At 52.6% G+C, this 24,490-nt stretch overlaps 1 protein-coding gene across 1 annotated transcript; it reads left to right on the forward strand.

Annotated features, from left to right (window-relative positions):
* The first annotated feature begins 10,251 nt into the window (after positions 1-10,251).
* LOC309602586 (uncharacterized protein) lies at positions 10,252-14,856 on the forward strand. Its single transcript, XM_082336247.1, has 3 exons — positions 10,252-12,369; positions 12,688-12,794; positions 14,251-14,856. Exons 1-3 carry the CDS (start codon positions 11,985-11,987, stop codon positions 14,701-14,703), a joined length of 945 nt encoding a protein of 314 aa, XP_082192373.1. The 5' UTR covers positions 10,252-11,984; the 3' UTR covers positions 14,704-14,856.
* Positions 14,857-24,490: the final 9,634 nt, after the last annotated feature.

A 24,490-nucleotide genomic window follows, 5' to 3' on the forward strand; every position in this document is an offset into this window, starting at 1 on the left:
CGCTGCAAACCAAAGGCTTGCACTCTTCATCATGGAAATACACGGGGGAAAGAGCAGGTAGCCCTCATGGTTTGATGAAGGATGCTCCCTACCCTGATGGTTTGATGAAGGATGCTCCCCCCAGCTGTCTCGTTAGAAAAAGTGACAGACAAGTATCCCGAATGTAATTTTGTGAGTTCAGATTTCCTCCATCTGCCAGCACTGGGAGACACTGAATTATTCATGACGTTTCACCAAAATAATCCCATTTAAAAATAACTCCCCTGCTTAAAAGACAGTGAGAGCACTTTTAACACCGACCACTATTTTTATCTCCCGAGTGCGACACAGCAAAGCCCCAAACCTCAGCAATTCCTGCCCCGTACCCACCGCTGACCCTCTCCTCTTTAACAGCATGGGTGAAGGAGCAGGGTGGGGTTTTTTTTCCCCCCTTTCAGTGCTGAGCTTTGGAGTTCAGAGAAGCAAAGCTGCACATCTCCGGTGTCCAAGCAGAGGGCACTGCTGTCTAATGATTTGGGCCAGGGCTCTGTTGCAGGGCTTTGGTTTAAGTCAATCCCAAACTTCTTCTGGCACAGAAAACCTCTCCGACTAGCAGATACTGCTGTAGCAGCAGCTGAGAAGCCCTCTCTCCATTTAATCCCCTTGATTAATCCCCTTGATTGTTTAATATCTTCATCAATGACACAGATGGATCGAGTGCACCCTCAGCAAGTTTGGAGATGACACCAAGCTGAGCGGTGCAGTGACACACCTGAGGGACGGGATGCCATCCAGAGGGACCTGGGCAGGCTGGAGAAATGGGCCTGTGTGACCCTCATGAGGTTCAACAAGGCCAAGTGCAAGGTCCTGCACCTGGATCAGGGCAATCCCCGGTATCAGTACAGGCTGGGGGATGAAGGGGTTGAGAGCAGCCCTGAGGAGAAGGACTTGGGGGTGCTGGTAGATGAAAAGCTGGACATGAGCTGGCAATGTGCTCTCGCTGCCCAGAAAGCCAGCCGTACCCTGGGCTGCATCCCCGGCAGCGTGGGCAGCGGGGCGAGGGAGGGGATTCTGCCCCTCTGCTCCGCTCTGGGGAGACCCCCCCTGGAGCCCTGCGTCCAGCTCGGGGGTCCTCAGCACGGGAAGGACATGGAGCTGTGGGAGCGGGGCCAGGGGAGGCCACAAAAATGATCAGAGGCTGGAACAGCTCTGCTATGGGGAAAGGCTGAAACAGCTGGGGTTGTTCAGCCTGGAGAGGAGAAGGCTGCGGGGAGACCTTATTGTGGCCTTTCAGTACTTAAAGGGGGCTTGTGAGAAAGATGGGGACAGACTTTTTAGCAGGGCCTGTTGCGATAGGACAAGGGGGAATGGTTTTAAACTAAAAGAGGGCAGATTCAGACTGGATATAAGGAAGAAATTTTTTACGATGAGGGTGGTGGAACAGTGGCGCGGGTTGCCCAGAGAGGTGGTGGATGCCCCATCCTTGGAAACATTCGAGGCCAGGCTGGATGGGGCTCTGAGCAACCTGGTCTGGTTGGAGATGTCCCTGCTCGCTGCAGGGAGGTTGGACTAGATGAGCTTTTAGGGTCCTTTCCAACCCAAACCATTCTATGATTTCAACAGGTCTCTAAAAATCCAGAAATAATAGATTAAAAACTAGTGATAAAACCCAGCCCAACAGAGCAGCCAGGAGCGGAGCAGAGCGCCAGGGAAGTGCTGGCTTGTCTCAAAAGGGTAAAAGCTGGCTAAAATGGGGAAAAAAAGAGATAAATAGAGGGCAGGAGATGACAGCCTGCCCCAATCCTGTCTTTTCAGCCTTGCGGCCGTACCGCCTGTGCTTCGTCACGTCAAGATGTCCTCCCACCCTGCCCTCACCCAAGACACGGCCTTCATCCCAGAGCCAGGCAGAAAGCGGGCTCTCCGTGAAAGCTTGCTAAAGTTTCAAGGTTATTTTTATCCCATGGATTCTGAAAAGAAACACGTTTTTCTGCCTTTTTTCCCCAATGTTTATTAGAAAGCCTTGGAGAAGGAATCTGCTTTCCCTCACCCGCCTGCAGCTTGCTCTCTGCCATCGCTTCCATTTTCTCTGCTTTTTGTTTTATTTCACTGATGAAAAAGGACAGAAAGTAGCTGGGAAAAAGAAGAGGATATAGAAAACCCTTTTAAGTTTAGTTTCAGCTGCATCAAAGCATTCGCAAACTCCTTAGAGATGTCTATACATGTGCTCTGTGCTTGCAACGCCCCTGTGCACCCGCTTCACTCATTATTCCCTTTATTCCCATTATATTCCCTTTATTCCCATTATTCCCATTAGTCAATATTCCCATTATTCCCTCGCTCTGAGCACCTTAAAAACAAAACCTTCTGGCAGGGCAGGAGTGCCCTGGGAGGGCTGGCTGCCCCATCGCGCTCCCGGCAGGCAGAGTCGGGTTTCCAGGGCCTCGGATGCTCCTCCGACATCGCATCAGGATCCTGATGCGTCCCAGCGATAGCTGCCAGAAAGCAGATACTTTGGGAGCCACACTTGTGCTGCTGCCATAGAAATCCTCCTGTTTAAACACCCGACAGTGGCTAGAAGCAGCTTTCTCCTGATTTCATCTAACCTAGTTAAAAAGAGGAGTAATGTCCCTGGAGAGTTGTAATAAAATTAAGTTGCCAGTCAAAAAGAAGCCGATGATTCATGATCACTTGTGATAGATCGTCTTAGTCTTCCCAGAAATCCCCCAGCAGTCTTTTGCTGCCAAAACGTGACAGCTGAGAGCCGTGGTCCATCCCTGGCACCATGGGAAGGGCCCGAGCCCTTGCCTGTGCCAATGTCCACAGCACCGGGAAAGCTCCCAGGCATGGGGCAGGGAGTGAGGCCGGGGCTGGGGTTTTGGCAGGGGAGCGCCTGCCGAGATGATTTACAAGCCTTATCCAAGCCTCCGGACGCTCTGCGAGCGAGGGAGGGCTGGATGCGGCCCGGGGGGCACACGGACTGGGATGGGGAGCAGCCAGCACGGCCCCACGGCCATCGCAGGGCACTAATCCTGCCCTGCTGCCAGCGGCCCTGTGTTAAGCTCCGTTTTCCTTCACTCTCCCCCAACTCGACCCACCCAGTGCCTTGTCTCTCCGCAGGTCCCGAAAGCCAAACTCCAGCCTCTCCATTAATCTCGGCCGCACCGAGTCATTAGGGGCGGATAAAGCTACTTACCCCAATTCCTTCCTGCTCGTCTCAATCCCAGCCAAGCATTTTACCTTGGCGCCGGCTGCCTCCCGCCATCAACAAGCCAAGGTGTAATGTTACTCTCTGTTTGCTCTCGCCTCTTGGTGTTCCGAGTCCCAAACAAGCCATTTAGACGTGGCAATGAATCTAGCCGGGGACTGGGAAGGGGCTTTGCGAATGAGACACAGCCCTGGACTCGGAGGATGGGTTTGCAGGAGCTAACCTTGTCCGTGGGGACCGCGGCAAAGGGCTGCAGGGAGCACACGGCCGCTGCGGTGGCCGGCACGGGCGGGAGGCTCCAGCCCGAGGAGCCTGGGCTGGTTTAAGTGAGCTGCAGTGTCATTCCTGCGTGGGATTAGAAATTAGGGGGCCTGGGCAGCAAGTGCAATAGCCCAAAAAATGGCAAAAAAAAAAGTACCTCCAGGCATCCTTTCAGCATGCAAAAGTCACACTGAAAAATTCACACTCCTACCAAGTGTACAGAGAGCAGGATCAGGCCCGTAGCCAGGGACGCCACGACTCGAAACCATCTCAGAGAGCGAGTGCTCTTTAGGAGGGCAGCCCGAAAGAAACCTCTTGAGCTGGGCCTGAGCTTTACCACCGCCAAAGGGGTTTAGCAGATGCTGAAGGGGGGCTGCAAAGGCATTGCCACACGCTGCGAAACCCTCCCGGGGAAGGTGAGCTCAGCATTTCTCACGATGTGTTCGGTCACAATTCCTACTTTAAACTGGAAAATAAGGCACCGTGTGCAGGGATGTCCCATGGGCATGAATGCACACAGAGCTAAAAACACGGACTACAGGGGCCGGGAACGAACCCACGCATTACGCAGAAATGAGGACTGACCTGTGGGGCTGTGAGCGCTTTTCTCCCCAAGCCACTGTATTTATTTTCCCTCCTGTTCCAGCCCCTCGCTTCCTTGCCTGCATTTGGGTAGTTTATTTATTCAGCCTCCCTCAGTCCGGTTTGGCTATTTCGGTGGTGCAAGAGATACTGGCCCAACCCAGACAAAAACTAGCTCTGCTCTGTCAGGGCTATCAGCAAACACCAGCCCCTGAGGCCAGCCAGGAATTTTAATTGAAATAGCCGGTCACTGGGCTCAGATAAGGCCCAGCATCACCCCACGGCCGGTGGGGCTCCCCCCTGCCTCCCCGCTGCCCCACGGGGCTACCAGGGCCCGGCCCCGCTCCCCAAACTCATGCAGGGGTTCCTGGCCCCGCTCCATGCCCCAGTGGGGGTCTGCCAGCTCAGTGCCCACCCGCCAAGGCAGCACTGGGACAGACTGGGAGGGAACTGGGGCCCTGAGCTGCTGTCGGTGGGCAGCCCACGTTGGCGGGGGCTCCCGCAGCATCCTCCCCCCCGGCCCGCAGGAGCTAGGTGGTCTGCGCCCCTTATCAGCCCTTATCTCCCGAAGCCGCTCGCTAATGTGACCTTAATGGAGCTAAAATCGACTCGATTTGTTTTATTGCGGCTTAGCCCAAATTCCCCCCCCCTTCTCCCTTCCCCTTGTTTTGGAAATACAGAGGCGAAGGGGTCTGGCTCCTTCCTCGGCAGCGCATGGGGAGCCGTGTCCGGGCCAGAGCATCCCGGGCGGCAGGGAAACCCCCCCGGGGGACCCACCCGCCTTCGCCTGCTCCCCCCAGCCCCCGAGGGCCCCCCCCGAGCCCGGCCCGGCGGCGGGGGCCGGGGGTGGTGCCTGGCCCGGCGGCGGCAGCAGGGGCAGAGGCGGGGAGCGGGTCCCGGAGCGCACAGCCCCGCTGCGGGCACGGCGGCTCCGACGGACCCCCCCCCTCCCTCCGCCTTCCCCGACGGCTCTGGAAGATGCTGCCCACCCCCTTCTCGGTGAAGGACATCCTCAACCTGGAGCGGCCGGCAGCTGCCGGGGGGCCCCGCACCGCCCCCGGCCCCCGGGCCGCCCGCAGCCCCGGCGGGGAGGACCAGCCGCCGCCGCCGCCGCGTAAGTGACCGCGGGGCCGGGGCTGCTGCGGGGCCGGGGCTGCTGCGGGGCCGGGGGGGGGGGGCACGGAGCCGCTTTCGTTCCCCTCGGGGGAAAAACCGAGGGCAGCGGGGCCGCCCGTTGCATCCTCGCACCCTCCAGCCACGACCCCGCCGGAGCCGGTGTTCCCCGCTGCCCGCCGCGGGCCGTGGCGGGTTCCCTCCTTTTCCTCCCTTTTTTCCCCCTTTTTTTTTTCCCTCAGGGGATGGTTTTTTAGGGTTGTTTGGGACATTTTTCGCGCATCCCGCCCCGTGCGCCCCCGCCGCTCCTGCTGCCCTCGGGGAAACGAAACGGCCCGGGGTGGGGGATATAGCTGTTTTTTGGTTTTGGGTTTTTTTTTTTTCCTGCCGAAACGCACAAATCGCCACCGTTTTCGATGATACAAAACCCCGTTTCGATGCTCCGTCAGTTGTCCCCGCTGGGGACGGGAAGCACCGCGCCGAGGCACGACCGGTCCCGGGGGCGCGGAGCCGGCTGCGGCAGCGGGGATGCGGCTCCGGAGCGGCCGCCGAGGGGGGCTCGGACGGGGCCCCTCTTCTCCCCACGGCTAAAAAATGCGGCAAAGTTGCCTTTGCTCGTGTTTTCCTACTGCCCGGCGGCTGCAGAGCGGAGAAACGGGGAAACCAGTAGGACCAGAGCCTGAGCACTGGGTGGCACTGGGATACAGAGCTAGAGAGGCGGAGAGGGTGCGAGGAGCCCGGGGAGGGCTCTCTGTCGGCTTCACACCTGCAGAAGGAGCCCTCCAGCACCCCATTTCCCCGCAGCCCCCCCCTCAAATTCCCTGAGCCCCTGCTGTGGCTGCCAGGGTACCCGAGCGCATCCCACCAGCCGGGGAGCGATCGCCGTGCGAGACCCCCGGCTACCTCGCCTGCAACACAAAACCCCAGTAAATTAAAAAAAAAAAAATAAACAACTACTTTGCATCTTCTCTCAGATCTAACAATTTTTCCTCCTTCGTTCCCAGCCACTTTATTTTTCTGGTTTTGCTTAAATTCAGAGCGCTGCGGGATTCCCCATTCTTCAGGTGCTGGAGGTAAATCCTGCCAGAGGTCTGACTGCAGTCACTTCCACCCCTCCGGAGCAGGACGGTGGGGAATGGGGTTTGTGTTTTGGACTACTCGAACCTTCGGCGTACCCCACTTTCCCAGGCTGGGGCTGCCACGGTGGCAACACCCACAGCAGCACAGGCATCGGTAGGAGGGACCGAAAGGAGGCATTATCCAAAATTCACATAACAGTCAGGCTTCTCATTCCATCCCCCCAAAAAAGGGAATTTTCTTGAATTCCCATTAAACATCACAGGAAAGTTCATATTAAATTTATCAACTATCAACCCTGCTTCATCTTATACCCAAGGGTCCCCATTCCCAATTCAATGCCTCCTTCGGAAACACCCTCACTGGGAACAGAACTGGACTTGGGTCTCACTTTGCTTTGGGTTTTTCCCGCTGCAGGAAAATGTTTGCTCGCCCACCCTTTCGAGGCAGACGAGAAGAAAGCTGACCCCTGCCACCATCCCAAGCAGCGACAGCGGAGAAAACCCCGAGTTTTATTCTCCCAAGCTCAGGTATTTGAACTGGAGCGGCGATTTAAGCAACAGAAATACCTCTCCGCTCCGGAAAGGGAGCATCTCGCCAGCATGCTCAAGCTCACCTCCACGCAAGTGAAAATCTGGTTCCAAAACCGGAGGTACAAGTGCAAGAGGCAAAGGCAGGATAAATCCCTGGAGCTGGCTGCCCACCCGCTGCCCCCGCGGAGGGTGGCAGTGCCCGTGCTGGTCAGGGACGGCAAACCCTGTCTTGGGGGCTCCCAGCCTTACCCAGCCCCATACAGCATCACCGCCAGCCCTTACTCCTATAGCTCCTACTACAGTGCCTATAGCAGCGGCCCGTATGGTGCTAGCTATGGGGGCAGCTACGCCGGGGTGCCCCCCAACGCCGCCCCCGGCAGCCCTGCCGTGAACGGGAGCTTGGGCATGGCTGGCACTGCTCAGCACCAGCCCGCATGCTTGCAAGCCAGCGTGCAAGAGGGGATCAGGGCTTGGTAGATGGCCATGGAGGTCAGGACCGCCTGAAAAGCACCGAGGAGAGCCCCCTCCACTCCAGAGCCCAGCCTTCGTCGGGACGGGAGCTGAATCGGAGGGTTTCTGCCAGCCCGGACAGTGGGACGACTCCGGAGCATCCATCCCCTCCAGGCAGCTCCTGCGGTCACGTCTCTGCAAAGGCAGGTCAGGAGAGAGGGGGACGCTGCCGCTCCAGCACCGTGACTTTGGGGACCCAATGGCTGAGGGCATTTATTTATTTAAACACAAATGTTTCGGAGTCTGGCCCTTCCCTCCCAGAGGGTTTGCTCCTCCAGGCTGTCAGTGCACGGCTATCAAGAGGGTATGAACACTGCTTTTCTTCCTAACTGGAAAACAGGGTCTGTGCGCATCACTTGTGCATTCACTTTCTTATGAACACTATTTAATGCTTTGAGTTCCTCTAAACTTTTGAGGTACATTTCTGATTTATATTTGTAATATTTTTCCAGCACAGGTGTTAATTCCTGTCTCTATTATTATTATTTGCAAATAAAAACCAAATTGGTGAAATTGTGTGTTTTCCCTCACTCGCCATTCCTCACTTAGTATTTTGACTTTTCCCATCCACAATTTGCACTTGAGCATCAAAATCTGATCCAAAGGAAAAAAAAACAAAACAAAACCAAATCAATCTTAATACTAATAATTAATCCAGAAAGATAATTGCCTTGTAGTCCAAGCCTGGGGAGCTTCCAAGGTTGAACCCCCTCCCTAACTCTTGGCAAGTGTTTCCAACTCTCTGTTGCTATTTCCTTACTGGAAAAATGGGTTTGCAGGTACATCGTGGGGCAGCCCCATAGTTATGGGATCACACGGTGGGCTGGTGTCATCTGAATTACACCAACGCCACCGGTGCTGAACCAAGAGGTGCAGGATCCCCAAATCACGATCCGTAGGCATCAAGTGCCTTGCTGGATCAAAGGACTGCATGTATATTCTTTTATATATATATATATATTTATGAAATGCGGGAGGCTGACTGTCATTGCGGTGTTCTGGGGCAGACCAAAGGGGAGCACAGTCACATCCCGAACAGGCGGCATGAATCCGCGGCCTCGCACTTACAGAATAAACCCGGTGAGACCTCATTAGACCGACGCACTCATCGGCTGCCCATGGCCCCCCGTGCAGGCTTTGCAGGGCAAAAACCACGCAGAGGTCAATGCCTGCTGCAAAATGTTGGTTTCACGGAGATCTTTCCACTACAATGCCAAGATATCCCAGTGACGGAGCCAGACAGCAACCTGCACACAGCACAAGACAGGCAAAATCTCCCCCTCACAACCTCCGTCCCCGCTCCGGGCTGCTGCCGTCTCCTCCCCGCTCCTTTCCCGACAGCTTCTTATCCTCCCAGTGTTTGGTGAAAAGAGACTTGCAGGAGGCAATTAAGCTTTTATCTCTAATCCCACTCAGCCCCATCACTCCGGCGTTCGCTCGCTTCCCAAATGGGACATCCCTGACATCCAAATCAAACCAGAAAAACCCTCTCGGCGAGATAGCTTGCTCGCCGTCCTGCCTCTCCGAGGCTTTGCAGCCCCACCAAGACCCTGGAAGTGACTGGGTAAGGCGAAAGCTGCGCTGGGTGCTGCCCCTTCTCCTCCCCTTCATCCATCCACACTCACTCGGGGATATCTCCCAAAATAAGCCGAGTCTCGGCTCTCTGTCCTGGCTTTGGAGCAGCCAGGGGACTCGACGGGGTCCTTGCACCGGGAAATGCTGCTGGCATTGGGGAAAGCCCCAGCAAACAGCAGCATCCCCACTGCCTGGGCTCACCTGCAAGTCTTAACAACACTGAGAGTTTTTCCTTCGAGGTTCAGCAATCAAATGAGGCAAATCACATGAAACTCCCCCCAAATAAACACAGAAATCAAAGAAGGAAATTACTACCCTCCCCAGCTCAGAAAAAAGCCTGAAAATGGGAATCATGAGCGCTGAAGGCATCGTTTGTGCCCCTCCATATGTTTTGGAGGGGTTTCCCGAAAGCCCAGTTCCTGTAGGGTCAGGATCACCTTAAAACCCCGGTGTTTGCCGGGTCCCCTCTGTCACCTGCCTCTCTGCAGCACACGCCAGGGCTGCTGCTTTAAACCTCCCCTGTTTCCAGCCCAAATCAGAAATTACCCACTACACCCACCGCTGTAAAAATGAACTTTCCCAAACACATACGCAAAGCAGCCCACATTTCCCCAAAGCCTTCTCCTGGACAAAAACTCCTGTCCTGGGCCAAATTACTCACTGCTTATCAGCTACGAGTTATTTTCACCGAGTGAGCCGCGGATGTGGGCACTGGCAATGAAGGGAAAAAAGACCTGACCATAAAAGAGCTGTGCAACGAGGCTGCCCAGGACAGACCTACAGACGGAGGGGTCAAGCACACGGACAGCACCAGGAGATTTCACTAACAGTTATGGGAAAGCTGTGGCAGCCCAGCTCTATCTGCAGGAAAACGCTTAATTGAAATGAAATGATCCCCCTGGAAGGAAGGGAACTGCCCAGTTTCTGGGAGAGGAACCCTTCTGCTCAGTCTTATGTTCCCATCTTTGTGGTAGAGCCCAAAATAGTTGTGGATGCAGGACAGGCTGAGTCCCTGGGTGTGCGGCGGGGGGGACAGGCACGTGCTGAGCTCCGACAACAGCGAGGGCAGCCTAAAATCGGCAGCGGTAGGGTCTCTGCAGTGGGAAAATTGGCTCCCAAATTGGGTGTGAGGTGCCCCCAGGGAACGGCACGGCTTCCTGACCGGAGCGAGCATCCCTGCACAGTGCTGTGCTCACGGTCACGCCAACATGCCTTTGGGCAACAACATGCCTTTGGGCAAGCCCTGGTCCTGCCAGGGGACCCACCGGTGCCCCTCGGGGCTCCCCCTCCAGCCCAAGCTCCCCTGGGCAGCACGGTGGGATCCAGATTAAGCGCTGGAGCGGGCGGGCAGGGACCCATGGGGCAGCCCACCCACCCGCCCACCCGGCCGCGGCAGCACCTTGTGCCAGCTCCTAATCTGCTCTCCAGAAGCGAGGCCAGGGGTTAGAGGGCTCAGCGGCCAGGGCACGGCTGCAATAATACTCTTGGGCTCCAATTGCTTCATAAATCTTTCCAGGTTCCCTTTCTCAGACTATAGGAGGTTCATGAGGCTGAATTATTGAAGCTACTGAAGTTTTCCAAGCACACAGGGAATATAGGGGGATATTTTCTAAGCCAGGAGCATCGGCAGGTTAAAGAATGAGAGAAAAGGGCAGGTTAAAAGCAGGGTTTGGGGCACATCTGCACAACCTGCTCTGGGCTTCGGGCTGCCGTAACCAAACACCCTCCTATAAAATCAACAAAGTCCTCAGGGGATTTCAAGGAAATCTATTCTTTCCCTCTTTAAGGCTAAAAAACATGCCTGGGCTTTTCGGCTGAGGACAAGGGGCTGGGTTTGAGTGAAGGCTTTAGGAACAGAAGGGGTGATCAGTGCTACATTATCCCAACAGCAAATGAAGTCTGCAGACAACAGGGCTATAGGGGGGGTCACTGTATATATGGAATCATAGAATCGTTTATATACGTTGCTCAGAGGGTGCCCGCAGTTCCCAGGGATGCTGCCCATCTGCATCCGCGGAGCCAAGTCCCGCTCCCACAGGGGTTCCCCCCCAGATTGCTTTGCCTTATGATGGGGCAAGGTGATTTTTTAATCACGTGCTGCTCACATCTGGGCGAGGGGGGTTCGCTGCTGTTTGTGTGGTGAGCGGGGAGTTGTTTTCCAAACAGAAAATCTAGAAGAACAACTACAAATAAAGTGGATACTCCAAAAAAAAAAAATCTGTTATAACAGAGAGCTCCACTCATGGTTTTTCTTGGAATCAGGAAGGTTTTGCTCCTTTCGGGTGCCTTTGAACACAGGGCCTTGCAGGATGGTGTATAAAGGCACTAAGGCTTCTTAAATAAATGCTGTCCCATTCCACAGCTGGTCGAGGAATTAGTCTGAGGTTTAGGCTTAAATTTTCATGTGAACCCTCTGCCCCTTTCTGTGCAAGCATTTGCCTCTGGAGCTGCTCTCCCTGTCTGTTACATCTTAACTTTCATTTTAAAGCCCTCGTTAAAGCAGCTTTTCAAAGCTGATGAAAATGTCTTTGACATTTTTCCCCTGTTTTTCAACAAACTGAAAATGCATTAGAGTAGAAAGTTTTGAAGAAAACCCTCAAAACCCTCAAAATACAAAAAAAACCCCACCCCAATCCTTTTTCTTCACTTTCCCCCCTGAAAAGAGCATTTCCCCAAAGAGCTCTAGGGATTACCCCGGGACATAAATCATTTCCATAACCAGGAGTAAGCAGAGCACCGGCTCGCTGGGGCTGGGGCAGGGGATGCAGAAGCTGTCCCCTTGCAGAGCATCCCTCCGAGGCAGCGATGCTGCTCCCCCCTCCTCTCGCCAAAACCCCCACCCTGGGAGCATTTTGATCCCAAAAAGGATGAATTCACTTAGGCATCCTTCTCTCACCGTAAAAGCTCGGAGGTGATTTGCCAGCAAAAGAGCAACGGGGGGGCAAAGGAGGAAGCTGAGGTTTGGCTGTGACCCCATGGATCCGTGAGGAAGGACGTCCTGAGCAAGAGGGAGAAGCAAGCAGCCAGAAAACCCGCGGGAGCCAAGATACAACCGAAGGGCGTAGACTCCTGCCAGGGATCTCCAATCAGGCCCGGGAGGCTTGGCTGCCTGCCGTATAAATGCAGAGCCGGGAGGGTGGGAAGCCAGCATGCCTCTGGGCAGGGAGAGGAAGAGGAGGATGAATGCCGGGGTGCTCCCCGGAAGGAGGCAGAGAGCACCCAGCAGCACCCCAGCAGGGATGAGCTGGACCCCGACGGCAGCCCAGCAGACCATGGCCGTCCCCTCCAGGCCCCGGACATCCTTCCTCATCCAAGACATCCTCTGGGATGGGGCAGAGCGAGGAGCGCAGCCAGAGCGGGACAAGAGCGGAGGGTTTGGCAGCCCGGAGGACGGGGAGCCGGGGGCGGCCACGGAGGAGGGGAGCGAGGTCAGCTCGGCCTTGGGGGCTGCCCCAGGGCACCCCCCCGGGAGCCCTCATCCCCCAGGAGCACCCCCAGCCCAAGCCCGAGGGACACCCCACGAGGCGGACGCAGGTAAGGGGGTGGAAGCTCCTGGCTGAGCCCGCTGGCCGGGGAGTGGATCAGCAATGGCTACGCTTGGGTCAACCAAGGGGCAGGATCCAGACCTGGCTGCCTCGAGCACCCCAGAGCCAAATAAGCTCTGCTTTAAATACCAGGGAGTATCTGCGCTTTAGCAGTGAGAAAGTAAGAGAAATAATAACTGCGTGCAAACCTTTTGCCAGTCACTTCAAATAACTCAAAGGACTGAATCTGCCTAAAACTCTGTTTAAATAAAGCCCAGTCGATGGATTTCTGCGATATCTTGGGAAATAAAGTTCCCTTTTAATGCAGAAGGTCCTCAGCAAGGGCACCTCGGGGCTGCCCGCTCAGAGAGGCCGTTTGTGCCCCTCCTTCACGCCGCCGTCAGCGCGGTGATGCCACCGCAGCCGAGCTCCTCGGTGCCTCTGCTCCAGGGATATTTTGAAAGTCCTCGTGTTGAATTTGTGCCTTTTGCAACAGGGCTCAGCTTTCCCGCGTGCTCGGCAGTGTCCTCCTGCCCGTACCGCCGCACATCGCGTGGTTCATTAATAACGATCCTGCTCCTCCTGATACAACGCTACCAGCACCTCTTTCTAGCATGCAACTGCTAAATTCGTTGCAGGCAATAACGCTTCGCTGCAGAAGCAACATACCGAAAATCACACTCAGAAACAAATTTTTTCGATCAGTGCCTCTCTCATTGCAGCACGGCCGGGGCTGCGGGAGGGGACTCAGCCTTTCCTTGCTCAAGCAGTCCTGGGCTGAGCTGCAACAGCCAAAAAAGCAATTTTGAACTCTCTAGCGACCAGCTCTTGCTTGCTAAGGGAGCCCTTGCCAGGGGAATTTTGGCTTTACGTTTCAATTCTATTAAAAGAAGCTTCTACATAAAAGCAAGTTCAGAAACAGCCGCCAGACTGATTATTACGAAAATCGTTAAAAGCCGTACCAAATCTCTCAGAAAGTGGCTAGTGTAAATCAGCGCAGCTCCAGGGATTTCAGAGACAACCATGATTTACACAAGCTGGGAATTAAGCCCATTGTTTCCATCTTGAGCGTTATGTTCACATCTTAAGAAAATATACTAAGAAATAACTAAAGGAAAAAAAAAATTGGCCTATTTCCATCCCAAGCTGGGTAATACATAAAAAGGAACTAGCTGCATAAATAAACTGACTTAAGAAGTTTTAACAGTTAGAAGTGACACTTCGCAGGGAGCTCAGCACCTTTCTGGGTCGCGGCTCAGGCGACCCACCGGTGCCACAAGAAATAAGTCGGCGGCAAACACTGAGATGCTGCTTTGGAGCTGTGATCCGAGGCCAGGTCTGCGGCTATATGTCTAAACCCAGGCCTGAAGGTTTAAAAATATGTCCCCAAATTTCTTGGCATTGCCTTGGAGTCATGAAAGGGAAAAGGGAGGCATTTATTTTCAATGCTTTCTAACTGCAGTCTGCTTTAAGCTGCGCTGATGTCCCATTTCTGAGCTATCCTCTGTAGCTTGAGGATAAAAATTTGTTTTCTTTGGGGAATCAGGATTTTTCATTGGCACGGCAGCGAGGAGGTTTCAAAGAAGTGCCTAATAGTATGAATTCTGCAATAAAAATCTCAAGAGCTGTCGATGCTATAATGTACGTAACAACGTATCTTGAGGTTCAAGGCGGATCTCCACTAGCATTGCAAAACATCCCTTTCTGTATTATTTTAGTCCCTTGAATGTATGTTTATATTGAATGCACGCTTATATGAATTAAGAAAGTGTGATTTAGGAAGAGAAAACTCCCTATATTACTTTAAGATGGTGTTCGTGCCATTAAATGAAAGTATTTCCAAGATAATATGAATATTTTGCTCTCTGGAAGGGAAAAAGCAAGTGATTAGGGCAACTTCCAAGCGGGTTATTCTCAGCTCTTTCCTCCCGCAGATGCCACGGCAGAGACCTACCTGTCAGACTGTGACCCCCCGCTGCGACCCCTGCCCATCGCCCAGTGCCCCCCGAAGCAGGCGAAGCGCTCGCGGGCGGCGTTCTCCCACACCCAAGTCATCGAACTGGAGCGGAAATTCAGCCACCAAAAATACCTGTCGGCCCCCGAGCGAGCCCACCTGGCCAAAAACCTGCAGCTCACCGAGACCCAGGTGAAAATCTGGTTCCAAAACAGGAGGTATAAAACCAAGAGGAAACAGGTCGCCTCCGAAATCAGCAGACTGGACACGCGTCTGGCCGGGCAGAAAGCGGCCGAGCTCCCCGGAGCATCGCTGCTCGCGCTGCGGGGCGGCTGGCAGTACCTGCCTTGCCTCTACTACTTGAACGGCTGGAGTCCTTCGTGGTGGTAACCGCTTTTTTAAGCGGAAAGCAGCCTTTTCTCTTAAAATGTTTGTTTTTTTTTTTTTTTAATACTGCGTTGCTCTTTCTAGTGCTAATTAGGGGAGGGAGACCCTATTCGCAGTCATGATCAGCATCTTCTAGCTGCCGCACAAGCCTCTCTCGTTGCTAACAGTAAAAAAAAACCAAACAAAAAAAGCCCAAGATTTTAAAACATGTAATTCAGCACGCTTGACAGCACTGCTCTGGGGTCGATCTGCAGCTGTAAAATATTGCAGGCTCTTTCAGGGGCAGAAAGCCAGGGGCAGTCCAGCCCTGGAGGCAGCGATCGCCCCTCTCTGCCCCTCCTAAATCGCCTGCGCCCCGCTGAAGCCTTTGCCCCTTGCTGAGATCAAGCAGGCAAAGAGCAAACTGCTGATCCTGGGCTGGCACTGGTACAGCCCCAGCTCGGCCACTTGGGCCACCAGCTGTTGTATGATCTAAAAATTAAGCTTAAAAAAAAGAAAAGGCAAAAAATTTTTATTTCTGCCATTGATGTTATAATTGCTAATGGTCCTAGAGGGGACTTAGAGCTCCCCCAAGATTTCTGTGTGCTGTCAGGCAGCACCACAACCTCCACCTGGGGCAACGCGCTTTTGGGGAGAATTAAACCCCTTTCTGCCACGAGCAACAACAACCCGAAGTGCCTGACGGCCACGGAGCTGCAGCCGGGACATGAGCGAAGGCGGCCGCCCTGGCCGGGCTGGAGCCGTGCCAGCTTACCCCCACCCAAACCCGTCCCTCTGCCCTTCGACGGCCGAGATGCCAACTGCCGCTGCCGGTGCCTTGAGAAGCCAAACCAGAAAGCCTCGGGAACACGGACAATAGCGCAATGACAGATGAGTTTTGCATATCCGGGTGTTGACACTGTTTGAACATTCCCATATAAGCTATTTAAAATAGCAACAGCTCAAAGAATTCAACGCTTTCCGTCAGCTTTCAAAGCAGCAAACTCCCTGTTTGCAAGTGAAATCAGCTCAATTCCCAGCACCAAGGCATCAGGGCAGCGAGAGGATGGTATCTTTACAAGTGACTTTTTAGGGAGCCAACAACTATTTGCACTAGCAGAGTAGCAGAGATTTATTTTTGTTGCAACTAATCATACTTAAAACTTTAGATGCCATTAAGTCTATGGGAGAAAGTGTAGAAATAAATGAGATTTCCAAGAGAGGAAAGGCCTGAACTGCTGTTTCTCAGCTAGTGTAAATCAGCATAGCTCTGCTGGGACAAATTTAATCTTCTAAAACACAAGTACATGGAGGTTTCTTGCCTGTGAACCTCCAGGAATGTTTCTGTGGTGTCTGTTCTTTCTGAAAAAGCCTTAAAAATCACAGCAGTCCAATTCCCTCCTGCAGCAGGGAAATACAGACAATTAGGTAATGTTAAGTAACTGCTAAGATCTGTCCCTTTTAACAAGATTATTTGGAAACTGATCTTTTGCCTCGCAAACAGGTCCAGATCTTGCAAGCTCACAGACATAGCAAAGACGAAGCTGCTGGGGGTATGTGGATGAGGAAAAACTCAGGGGAAGGGCGGGCAGGGAGAGGAGAACATGCAAACTGAAACCCTTTGTGGCAGATATTCTTGCTATCAAAGCTGTTTGCCCAATTTGGAGGACAACCTGTTGCCTTCTAATTGTCTGAAAGTAACCCCTTATATCTTGAGATAACATTTTTCTTACAGCTCCTGCTCTCAGATGCCGCGTATCCCCCAGCCTGTTCTCTCGCAGCCGGCGTTCGGGCCAGAAGGCCATCATCTCCCCTGCACTGTTGCAATGTGTTTCAAACCCAGCCCTGCTGCTTATCCACTTTGCACTTTGCTTATCCGCTGCTTGGAACAACAACAAAAAAAAAGCCCTTATGGCCTCGAAGCCAAGCCCCTGCAGGGCACACATCCCTCCTGATGGCATCTCCAGGGGGAGAAAGTCCTGCCAAAATCCCATGGGCTCACCGGGACCCTTGGGATGCTGCTTCAATCCATGCAGAGACGCTATATTTGCACTAAATACACTGGATTAGCAGCTCTGACCATCCCGGAGCTGCCCTGAATAGGGATCACGGTGTGTCCTTTGCGTAGACAGCGGAGGAGCAGCAGGGACAGGCACGTTATGCTGGGAAGAACTGAATTGGGCTGGGAAAATTAGATATAAACTGAACTTCTTGGATGCTTCTTTGGGAAAAAGTTTGTGTCATAGCTACTTTTTTTTCCCCGCTCATGGTTTACAACCAGTAAAATATCCTTGTTGCTTCAACACCCAACTGCTCCTACTTAACTTTGCTGGTATAGAGCAAGTCCAGTGCAAATAGTCGCTATTTTTGTACATATTTTTTGATACTATTTTATCTGATGTGCATTGTCCTTTGGAATAAAGAGCGCAGAGTCTTTATTAAAAACAAGCTGCCTCTGTGGGTTTTTTGCCCTGGGTTTGGGTTTTCTTTTATTCACTGTTTCTGCCACGAAATGACCGCGGCTGTGCCACGAGCACCGGCTTCTCACACAAACGCCTGTTGCAGAGACTGCGCTCCGGTGAGTTTTGTGCAATGAATTATCACAAGCACCAGCTCACAAGGTTTTGCAGGTGGTAAATCACTGCTCATCGCTATTTCTAGGTGCTCAGCACCAAATGTTGCTCCGTTACTCATCCAGCCAGGTATAGAGTACTACTCAGCATCCTCTAATCCCATTTACTGAGCATGAAACAGGTGATTATTTCTCAAAAGTAAGAGCTTATATAGCGAAGTACTTTCTTTATCACCCCCAAATTACCTACAACCCCACAATTTAAGCACGATCCCAGTGGCCTCCAGAGTTTTGCAGTATAAGCACTGGTCCCAGTTTTTATTTCTGCCCCTGCCTTCCAGTCCTGCAACCACATCAGCGCAATCAGGGGCAGCGTTGGTCTCTGTAGGACCATAAGAAGAAGAATTCATCCTGGGAGCCGTCAGTGTGAATATTTCCCCCTCGTACAGAGGCAGAGAGGGACCGACCTTGGGTCCCAGCCTGCCCGTGCACACATTCCCTCCCCTCTGCTGTTGGCAGCAGCAACTTTCCCAAACTGAAAGTGAGTTGCAAAAACTACCATTACTCCCAGCTTAATTTTGTGTTCTAGTAGCTTTAAAAGAAAAATAAAAAAACCCCAAAAGCCAAAACAGGGATCAAGATGGCAAAATGAGATCTCGGGGGAGCTCCTATTGCCTTAGGAGGCTGGTGCTGGATCCTCACCAGCCAAATCCTCAGGCAGACGCAGCTCGCCAGGCTCCACCGCCTTCACCCAGCGATTTCGTGGAAGGGAACAGCGGCTCTGGTACGTGGGTGACCGTTTGTCACACGCAGGGACAAGCAGCGGTCCCTGCAGCCAGGGCTGGAACTCGGATCTCCTCCCCCTGCACTAATCCTGCCAGCAGCGTGGTCCTGCTTACAGGATCTGCCTTATTCGTAACCCAGACTAAAAAGCTGTTGCACGCCAAAGTTTGCTGCAACGCAGGCACAGTAAAGTGCAGGTTTTTTGCAGCGTGGGCATCTGCCAAAGCAGGTTCTGGGTCTGACATCGGTGCCGGTTGGAGGCAGGGATGCAGGCAGCAGCTCCAGCTCCTTCGCAGCCGTGGAGAAACATCTCGGCTGACTCACCCCTGCCATCCCTCCTCTCCTTCCCAACCCTTTTCTCTGCAACCCTCAAGTGGTTTCTTTATGGACAGAAGATAGACTTCCAGTTGGTTTTTTCTTTTTTTTCCAAGCACAAAGCACAAGGACAAAAAAAGGGCTGTGCCGTTTGGATAACCAAATCATCTGAGAGTGTTAAAGCATTCATCAGAACAAGGGGAACGACATGGCAGGCTTTCCCGGTGATAAATATCCCTTTGATTAATGCAGAAAAGAAAAATCCCACACTAACTATGGAGATGTGGAGTTTTAATCAGCCTTAACAAAGCAGAACTCCTGTTTGTACGCAACTGGAAACAGAAAGCATCATTTAATGGCTGTCAATTAGTGTCACGCTCCACCGCTAACATATCCATCAAGATTAAATAGTGTCTAATGCTGACATAACATTTACACTTGTTTGTGCCAAATCATTTATTTAAAGCTAAAAAAAAAAAAAAAAAGGAAGAAAAAAGGCTGCCTTTGGATAATGTAGCTGTTGACTAACATTTGCATGCAATAAACCACATACTTGGCAAGGCCTCGCAGGACTGGAGCCAAGAAAAACCATCAACTTGACCTACACAACATTTGCAAACCAGAGCAGTGGGAACAAGTTCGCTACATGGAGCTAAACAGGGGATGGAAAATGCAAGGACACCCAAAGTGCCAGGCTGTATCAGACCAGTGTTTCCCCTCAGTTTTGGTACCCAGTTATTACAAAGATGTTTTGGAGGGAAGTGTAGAAAACCTTGCAGCAACGAGCACTCGGAGGCCTCTTCTGGGCTGTGCGGATGCTCCTCAAGGAGAGAGGCAAGCTAAGCTATAAAGCACAAGGATTTAGAGCTCTTAAAAACCCTTGAGGATTTTCAATATTTACTGTTCTTATTCTGGATGCTCTTGTCATCCACAGAAACACTTCAGCCCTTTCTAACCCAGCTAGCGCCTCGGTGGCAAGGCCATCCTGCGGCAGGGAGCCCCGCAGCCCATTTCGAGGTGCTGGACCAGCCGGTGCTCCCTCCCCCCTTGAGCCACCCCAGCAGCAGCGATGCCGAAGGGGGGTCAGGGAAGCACGGGAGAAGCCGGGTGGCACAGTCATCGGGGCAGATTTTCACCACGATGGACAGCTGATGGGGAAAGAAAAGGAAAGGGGGGGGTGGGTAGAAAAAAAAAAAAAAAAAGTACTTTGGAGATGTGGCAAAATGCAGCTTTCCAGATTGGCGTTCCCATGGGAAACTCCTTTGCTGCCTCTCACAAAAATCCAAGGCGCATTCCTCCTCTTTCTTCTGTTATGGTCTGGGCACTATTTATTAAGAACAGCCGAAGGCAGAGGGAAATCTGCAGCGAATAGCCCTGAAAGTGCTTCCAAAGCCGTCTGCCTGCGGTAATTTATGGCGGCCCACTCGCAGAAGGGAAAGTCAAGAGATAAGACAAGTATTTTTACAGGAAAAGGAGTTAGGAGCGAAGCATATATGGGTGGATTTCGTGTTGAAATGCTCTGGTTTTGGAAGAAAAAGGAAACAGGGCAAAGAAAAAGGATTTTGGCGTCAGGTACCAGGCGTCTGAGATGGACTCAGGCTCGTTGTTTTGTTCCCCAGCCCAAAATAGGAAAGGGGGGGGGAAAGAGGGGCACCACGTCTGTCACTCGTGGTCCCCTTGCCACAGCCTCACTGGGGACCCCCCGGCAATGCCCTTCCTGGGCAGAAGGGAGCTGCAGCGTCTGAGCTCTGCCTCCGGCCACGCTGCACGGGGGAGTTGGCCTTTCCCTCGTCTCAGAAAGCTGGCAGGGAGAGCAAGGACGTAAGGGAGGCTCCGGCTGCAGCGGGACATTCCCATTCCCACCGGCCGGTGCCGGAGCAGGGGTGGGATCTCTGCAGAGTCGGCGGGGGAGGATGCTCACAGCGCTGTAGCTGTTGGCTTTGCCCAATTTTTTTCCCACTTCAGGCTTTTTCCAGCACTAGGGTTTGGGTTTCTAAGAGATATCAGCCATGCATGGTCTCCCCAGCTCCTCTTTTCATCCAGAGACTTTTGGGGCAACCAGATTTCCAGAAAAGCAGGGTTTTTTTCAGACTCGAGGTGGTATAACATCAGAGCGAGGCCAGTCTCCCCTTGGCCATGCACAGCCCCATTGAGCCCCGGGTGCCCAGCCTGAGCCTCCCAGGGAGATATTCCCAGATTTTAAGATTGTGTTTGCAACGCAATATGATTTTATATCCTCTGTGTCTAACAGTTTGCATCACCCGAGCGTGGTGAGGCTGAATCAGGGCTCTCAGCAGTGACAGTGCAAAGGAGGAGAGAGGGACCCCGTCCTGGAGACCCCATGTTACCCAGAGGAGGTAAAAGCAGGGATATCGGCTGTTCAGCAAAACCTCCCACGGTACTTTTCCACCGGCCGGTGAATCGCCCAACCCAGGCGGCACAACGGGGTCCTGCTCGCGCCGCACCGGAAAGCAAAGGGATTAGCACAAGTCTCCCTGCAAACAGAGCTTGGGTGGGGGCACCCAGGGCTCCTCGCCACTCCCCTGAGAATGAATGGCTGGGTTCACCGGGAAAACGCCCCGGCCGAGCTCTAGAGAAGCAATTATTCATTTGTAGGCACTTTCTCATGGGAGACGGCAGCACCCGGGCTTCTGGGGTGGAGATTTGGAGGATTTACACAGGACAGAGCAACTCTGGGGTACACCCAGAATAACTTCCTCTGCAGAAGGATGTCCAAATGCTTTACAAACATCGTCCCAACGGCTCTGCTGCTCGGTCGGGGCCAGGGCGAAGCTCCCACCCCAGCCTGGGTGCAGGGCTGGGGCTGACCGAGCAGCCCAGAGGCGGCAGCAAACGCCAGATGTTCCCCTCAAACGTGTGCAGATGTTCCCCCCCCAACCAAGTCTGAAGCAAGTAGAACGTGGGCTCCCTTTGTACCAGCTAGATAATATTAATCCTTTTTCTAGACTCTGAGCGCTGCAGCGGCCGGGAGCTCTGCCAGCGTCTATCAGACTTGTTTGCTGCTAGGTATCGTCACGTACGAGGCAGGGCGATGCAGATTGCTCAGCTCCCAGGCAAGTTTCCATGATGAAACAGAGTTTTTCCCAAATACCAGTGTTTTAGTCTGGATATCCATGCTGTTCCCCAGCAAGCAGCTACCTGCATCAACTTTTCCCCCTAGAACGGTACTTCTTTATTACAGGTTTTATCCTTCAGCCCTTTAGAAAAGAGGGAACGGAGACAACCTACGAGTTGGCACCAATCCTGCACTGCTCCTGCAGCAGGTCCCTGGGAAGCCCCAAGCTTCCATATAAAACCACCATGGGGGCTCAGTTCCCTGCTCCCCAGAAACGTGATGTATTTGATGACATGAGCATGAAGAGGTACCGAATCCAGACTGATTCGGGTCGTTTCCCATCTCAATTCAAGAGCCAGCCACTCAGCCTAATTAAATGAGGAGCTGGCGATGGTCACCACCAAAGCCAGCCAAACCTCCCAGACCCAGGACTACACCCCAGAGCCACAGCTTTGTCTCCATCAGCACAGGCAATGTGGAAACATCAGGGGTTTTCACACTAACTAATAGGCAAAAATCCTGGAGCAGGACGTGGGGAGCTTTCAAGATGCCTTTGCAAGATCTGCCTCAACACAAGGCAGCCCCATGCCTGGGCACCAGATAGCAAGCAAAGTACCAGGGCATCATCTAACCCAGGGTCTGGAGCTCTCAGGCTTCAGAGGAGGGACCAAGGAAGTAATTTGATTTGTGACACCAACACCTACTCAATTTTCACCCAGATTTTGCAATAGGCAAGAGATGGGGGCACCTTTTGCTCTCCGCACCTTTCCCACAGGTCTCCCCATTCCCAGCCCAAACGACCTCTGGGCATTATTTAGCAAATGACCAATATTTCAACCCTTCCCTGCCCAGCGGCTTTTTGCTGGGTGTCGACGGCACATCAGCCCTCCTCATCCTCTATTTGCGCTGGTGAAAGGAGGAATTACCGCAGTATTTATCTACCACACTCTCTTTCACCAGGAGACTGTCCATCTCCTCTGCAAAGCAGCCCCAGGAGCACTGATCACTGCACGCTTCATGTACCACTTGCTAAAAACATCACAGAGGGCAAAGCTTTAAAGCAAATAAAATGATAGAGAATTTTAAATGAAGGTGATTAATGTACGTGGAGGATCTGATTGATCAGTGGTTGCATCTGGGCTGTGCTGGCTGTTGCAGACCTGCATCTCTGAGCAGTTTTTGGAGGGTTGAGTTTCCTCCAGGCAATGACAGACAGACTTTTGCTGTGCAAATCGTAGCAGGTGAAAAAGAAAACAGGGAGAAAGCCTGGCTTTCCTCCTCCCACCAAAACTCCTAATATTGGGGCCTCTGTGCTGGCAACAAAACAGGCGGTAAGTGAAGCAAAGGTGAGGATGCTGCACTGGGGATATATATTGCATATTGGGGATATAAATTGCATATTGGGGATATAAATTGCATATTGGGGGTGGGGGACCTGCTTAATTCCAGAAGCAAAAGGCTCACAGCCCAAAATTTGCAATATTTGGGGCTGGAATTACATTCACCTCCTCCACAGCCGTCCGCAGCCGGGGCTTGGCCATGCTGCAATGCTCCACGACAGATTTACACCTGCAGAGCCCGGCGGAAAACACTTACCTGTTCTACAAACGAATCCCTTGTCTTTTAAAAGGAATTAAATCTTGTGGATAAATAGAAATGTTTTCGTTCCCTTTGTGGACAATTGTGGCAGAATAAGATAGGGGGTTAAGGTGTGGCCGGAAAACCTTTCACTCTGTGGGCTGCATCTTGTCATCCAAGGTAAACACGCAGCTTAATAAAATTTCAAGAGGGAAAAGGTGAGATATTTGCCTTTATGTTCATTACCCTCTAAAGCAGAAACAATATTTGAAGAGCAACAAAGAATTGGGCAAACTAGATAATAATCATATGCGGTGAACAAACACAGCCTAGATCCTAGATTAATCAAATGACTTAAATAAAAATCCAAACGCCGGGGCTTTGGCGGCTCAGGGGAGAGCACCCACGTCCCATGGGGCATGTAGCCCTTGCACCCACCGCCGTCCCTAATGTCTCTGCCAGAAGGTCCCCCCGAGTGACATCCCCAGACACCGTCCCGGTGATGTGGCCATTGCCATCACCACCATCCCCGTGTCCCAGGGAGCATTTGTCCCCCAGCATCCCGCTGTACTCATGACTGATGCTCAGGAGGCACCTTCAACCCTCCGGCAAAGCCCTCGATTGCTATTTCTCCTTTCACCCATGCAAGATTCGAAGTATTACAGTTGCTATTTAATTTTTTTCCCCTCTTCTGCTTGTCTTGTATACTTATAGACCCCTAGGAAAAAATACCAGTTGGGAAGTTTACAAAACACAGACTGCACAGTAGAAGGAAATTTATTTGTTGGTACCAACCAAAGACTTCAATACTCGAACAAGTGCTGAACACAGCAAAACGAACACCTGCTGCCCTATAGATCTTCGCTGCTGGAAATCCTGCAAGTTTATGGAGTTGCTACGGTCTGCTGGATAAACAAGACGCATTAAAAAATACCCTCAAAAGATATTTACACAATAACCTGTACTGGTTCCAAAGAAACCATTAGCGTCAATTAGAAAATGGGACGTGTTCCCAGGGCAAAATGCCACCCAGCCCGGAGGGAGATGGGGACATCGGCGTGTCACAGTTCTTGGCAAGTGCCACATGCCCACGGGTGGCACCTCCAGCAGCTCATTCCTTCTCCTGAGGACCCATCCCAAAAGTTTGGAGGTGATGGAGGAGCCGGGGCGATGCCCTTGGGCTTTGCTTCCTCCACCGCTTCCCGCTGTGGCTCTCGGTACCCGCGTGCCCCAGGGACGTGTCCCCTCCTGCTCGGCTGCAGGAATTCCCCATTTCCACTTAACGGCCATCAACAAGCCAGGCAGATACCAGAGGTTTAAAGCAGAAAGGAAGGAGAAGAGATAACCATCGACGTGATATTTTGCAGAGGTCCTTCAGCCTTTCTAGGAATCTCAGTCAGCCTCTCCATCCAAGGAAAAATCATCCCCTTCTCCCGACTGCAGCCTTTTCCTGCTGGGAAAACTGGGGCTCAGCCCAGGCATTCCCA

The sequence above is a fragment of the Platalea leucorodia genome, assembly GCF_965183815.1.
Source record: "Platalea leucorodia genome assembly, chromosome: Z".
Classification (NCBI taxonomy): domain Eukaryota; kingdom Metazoa; phylum Chordata; class Aves; order Pelecaniformes; family Threskiornithidae; genus Platalea; species Platalea leucorodia.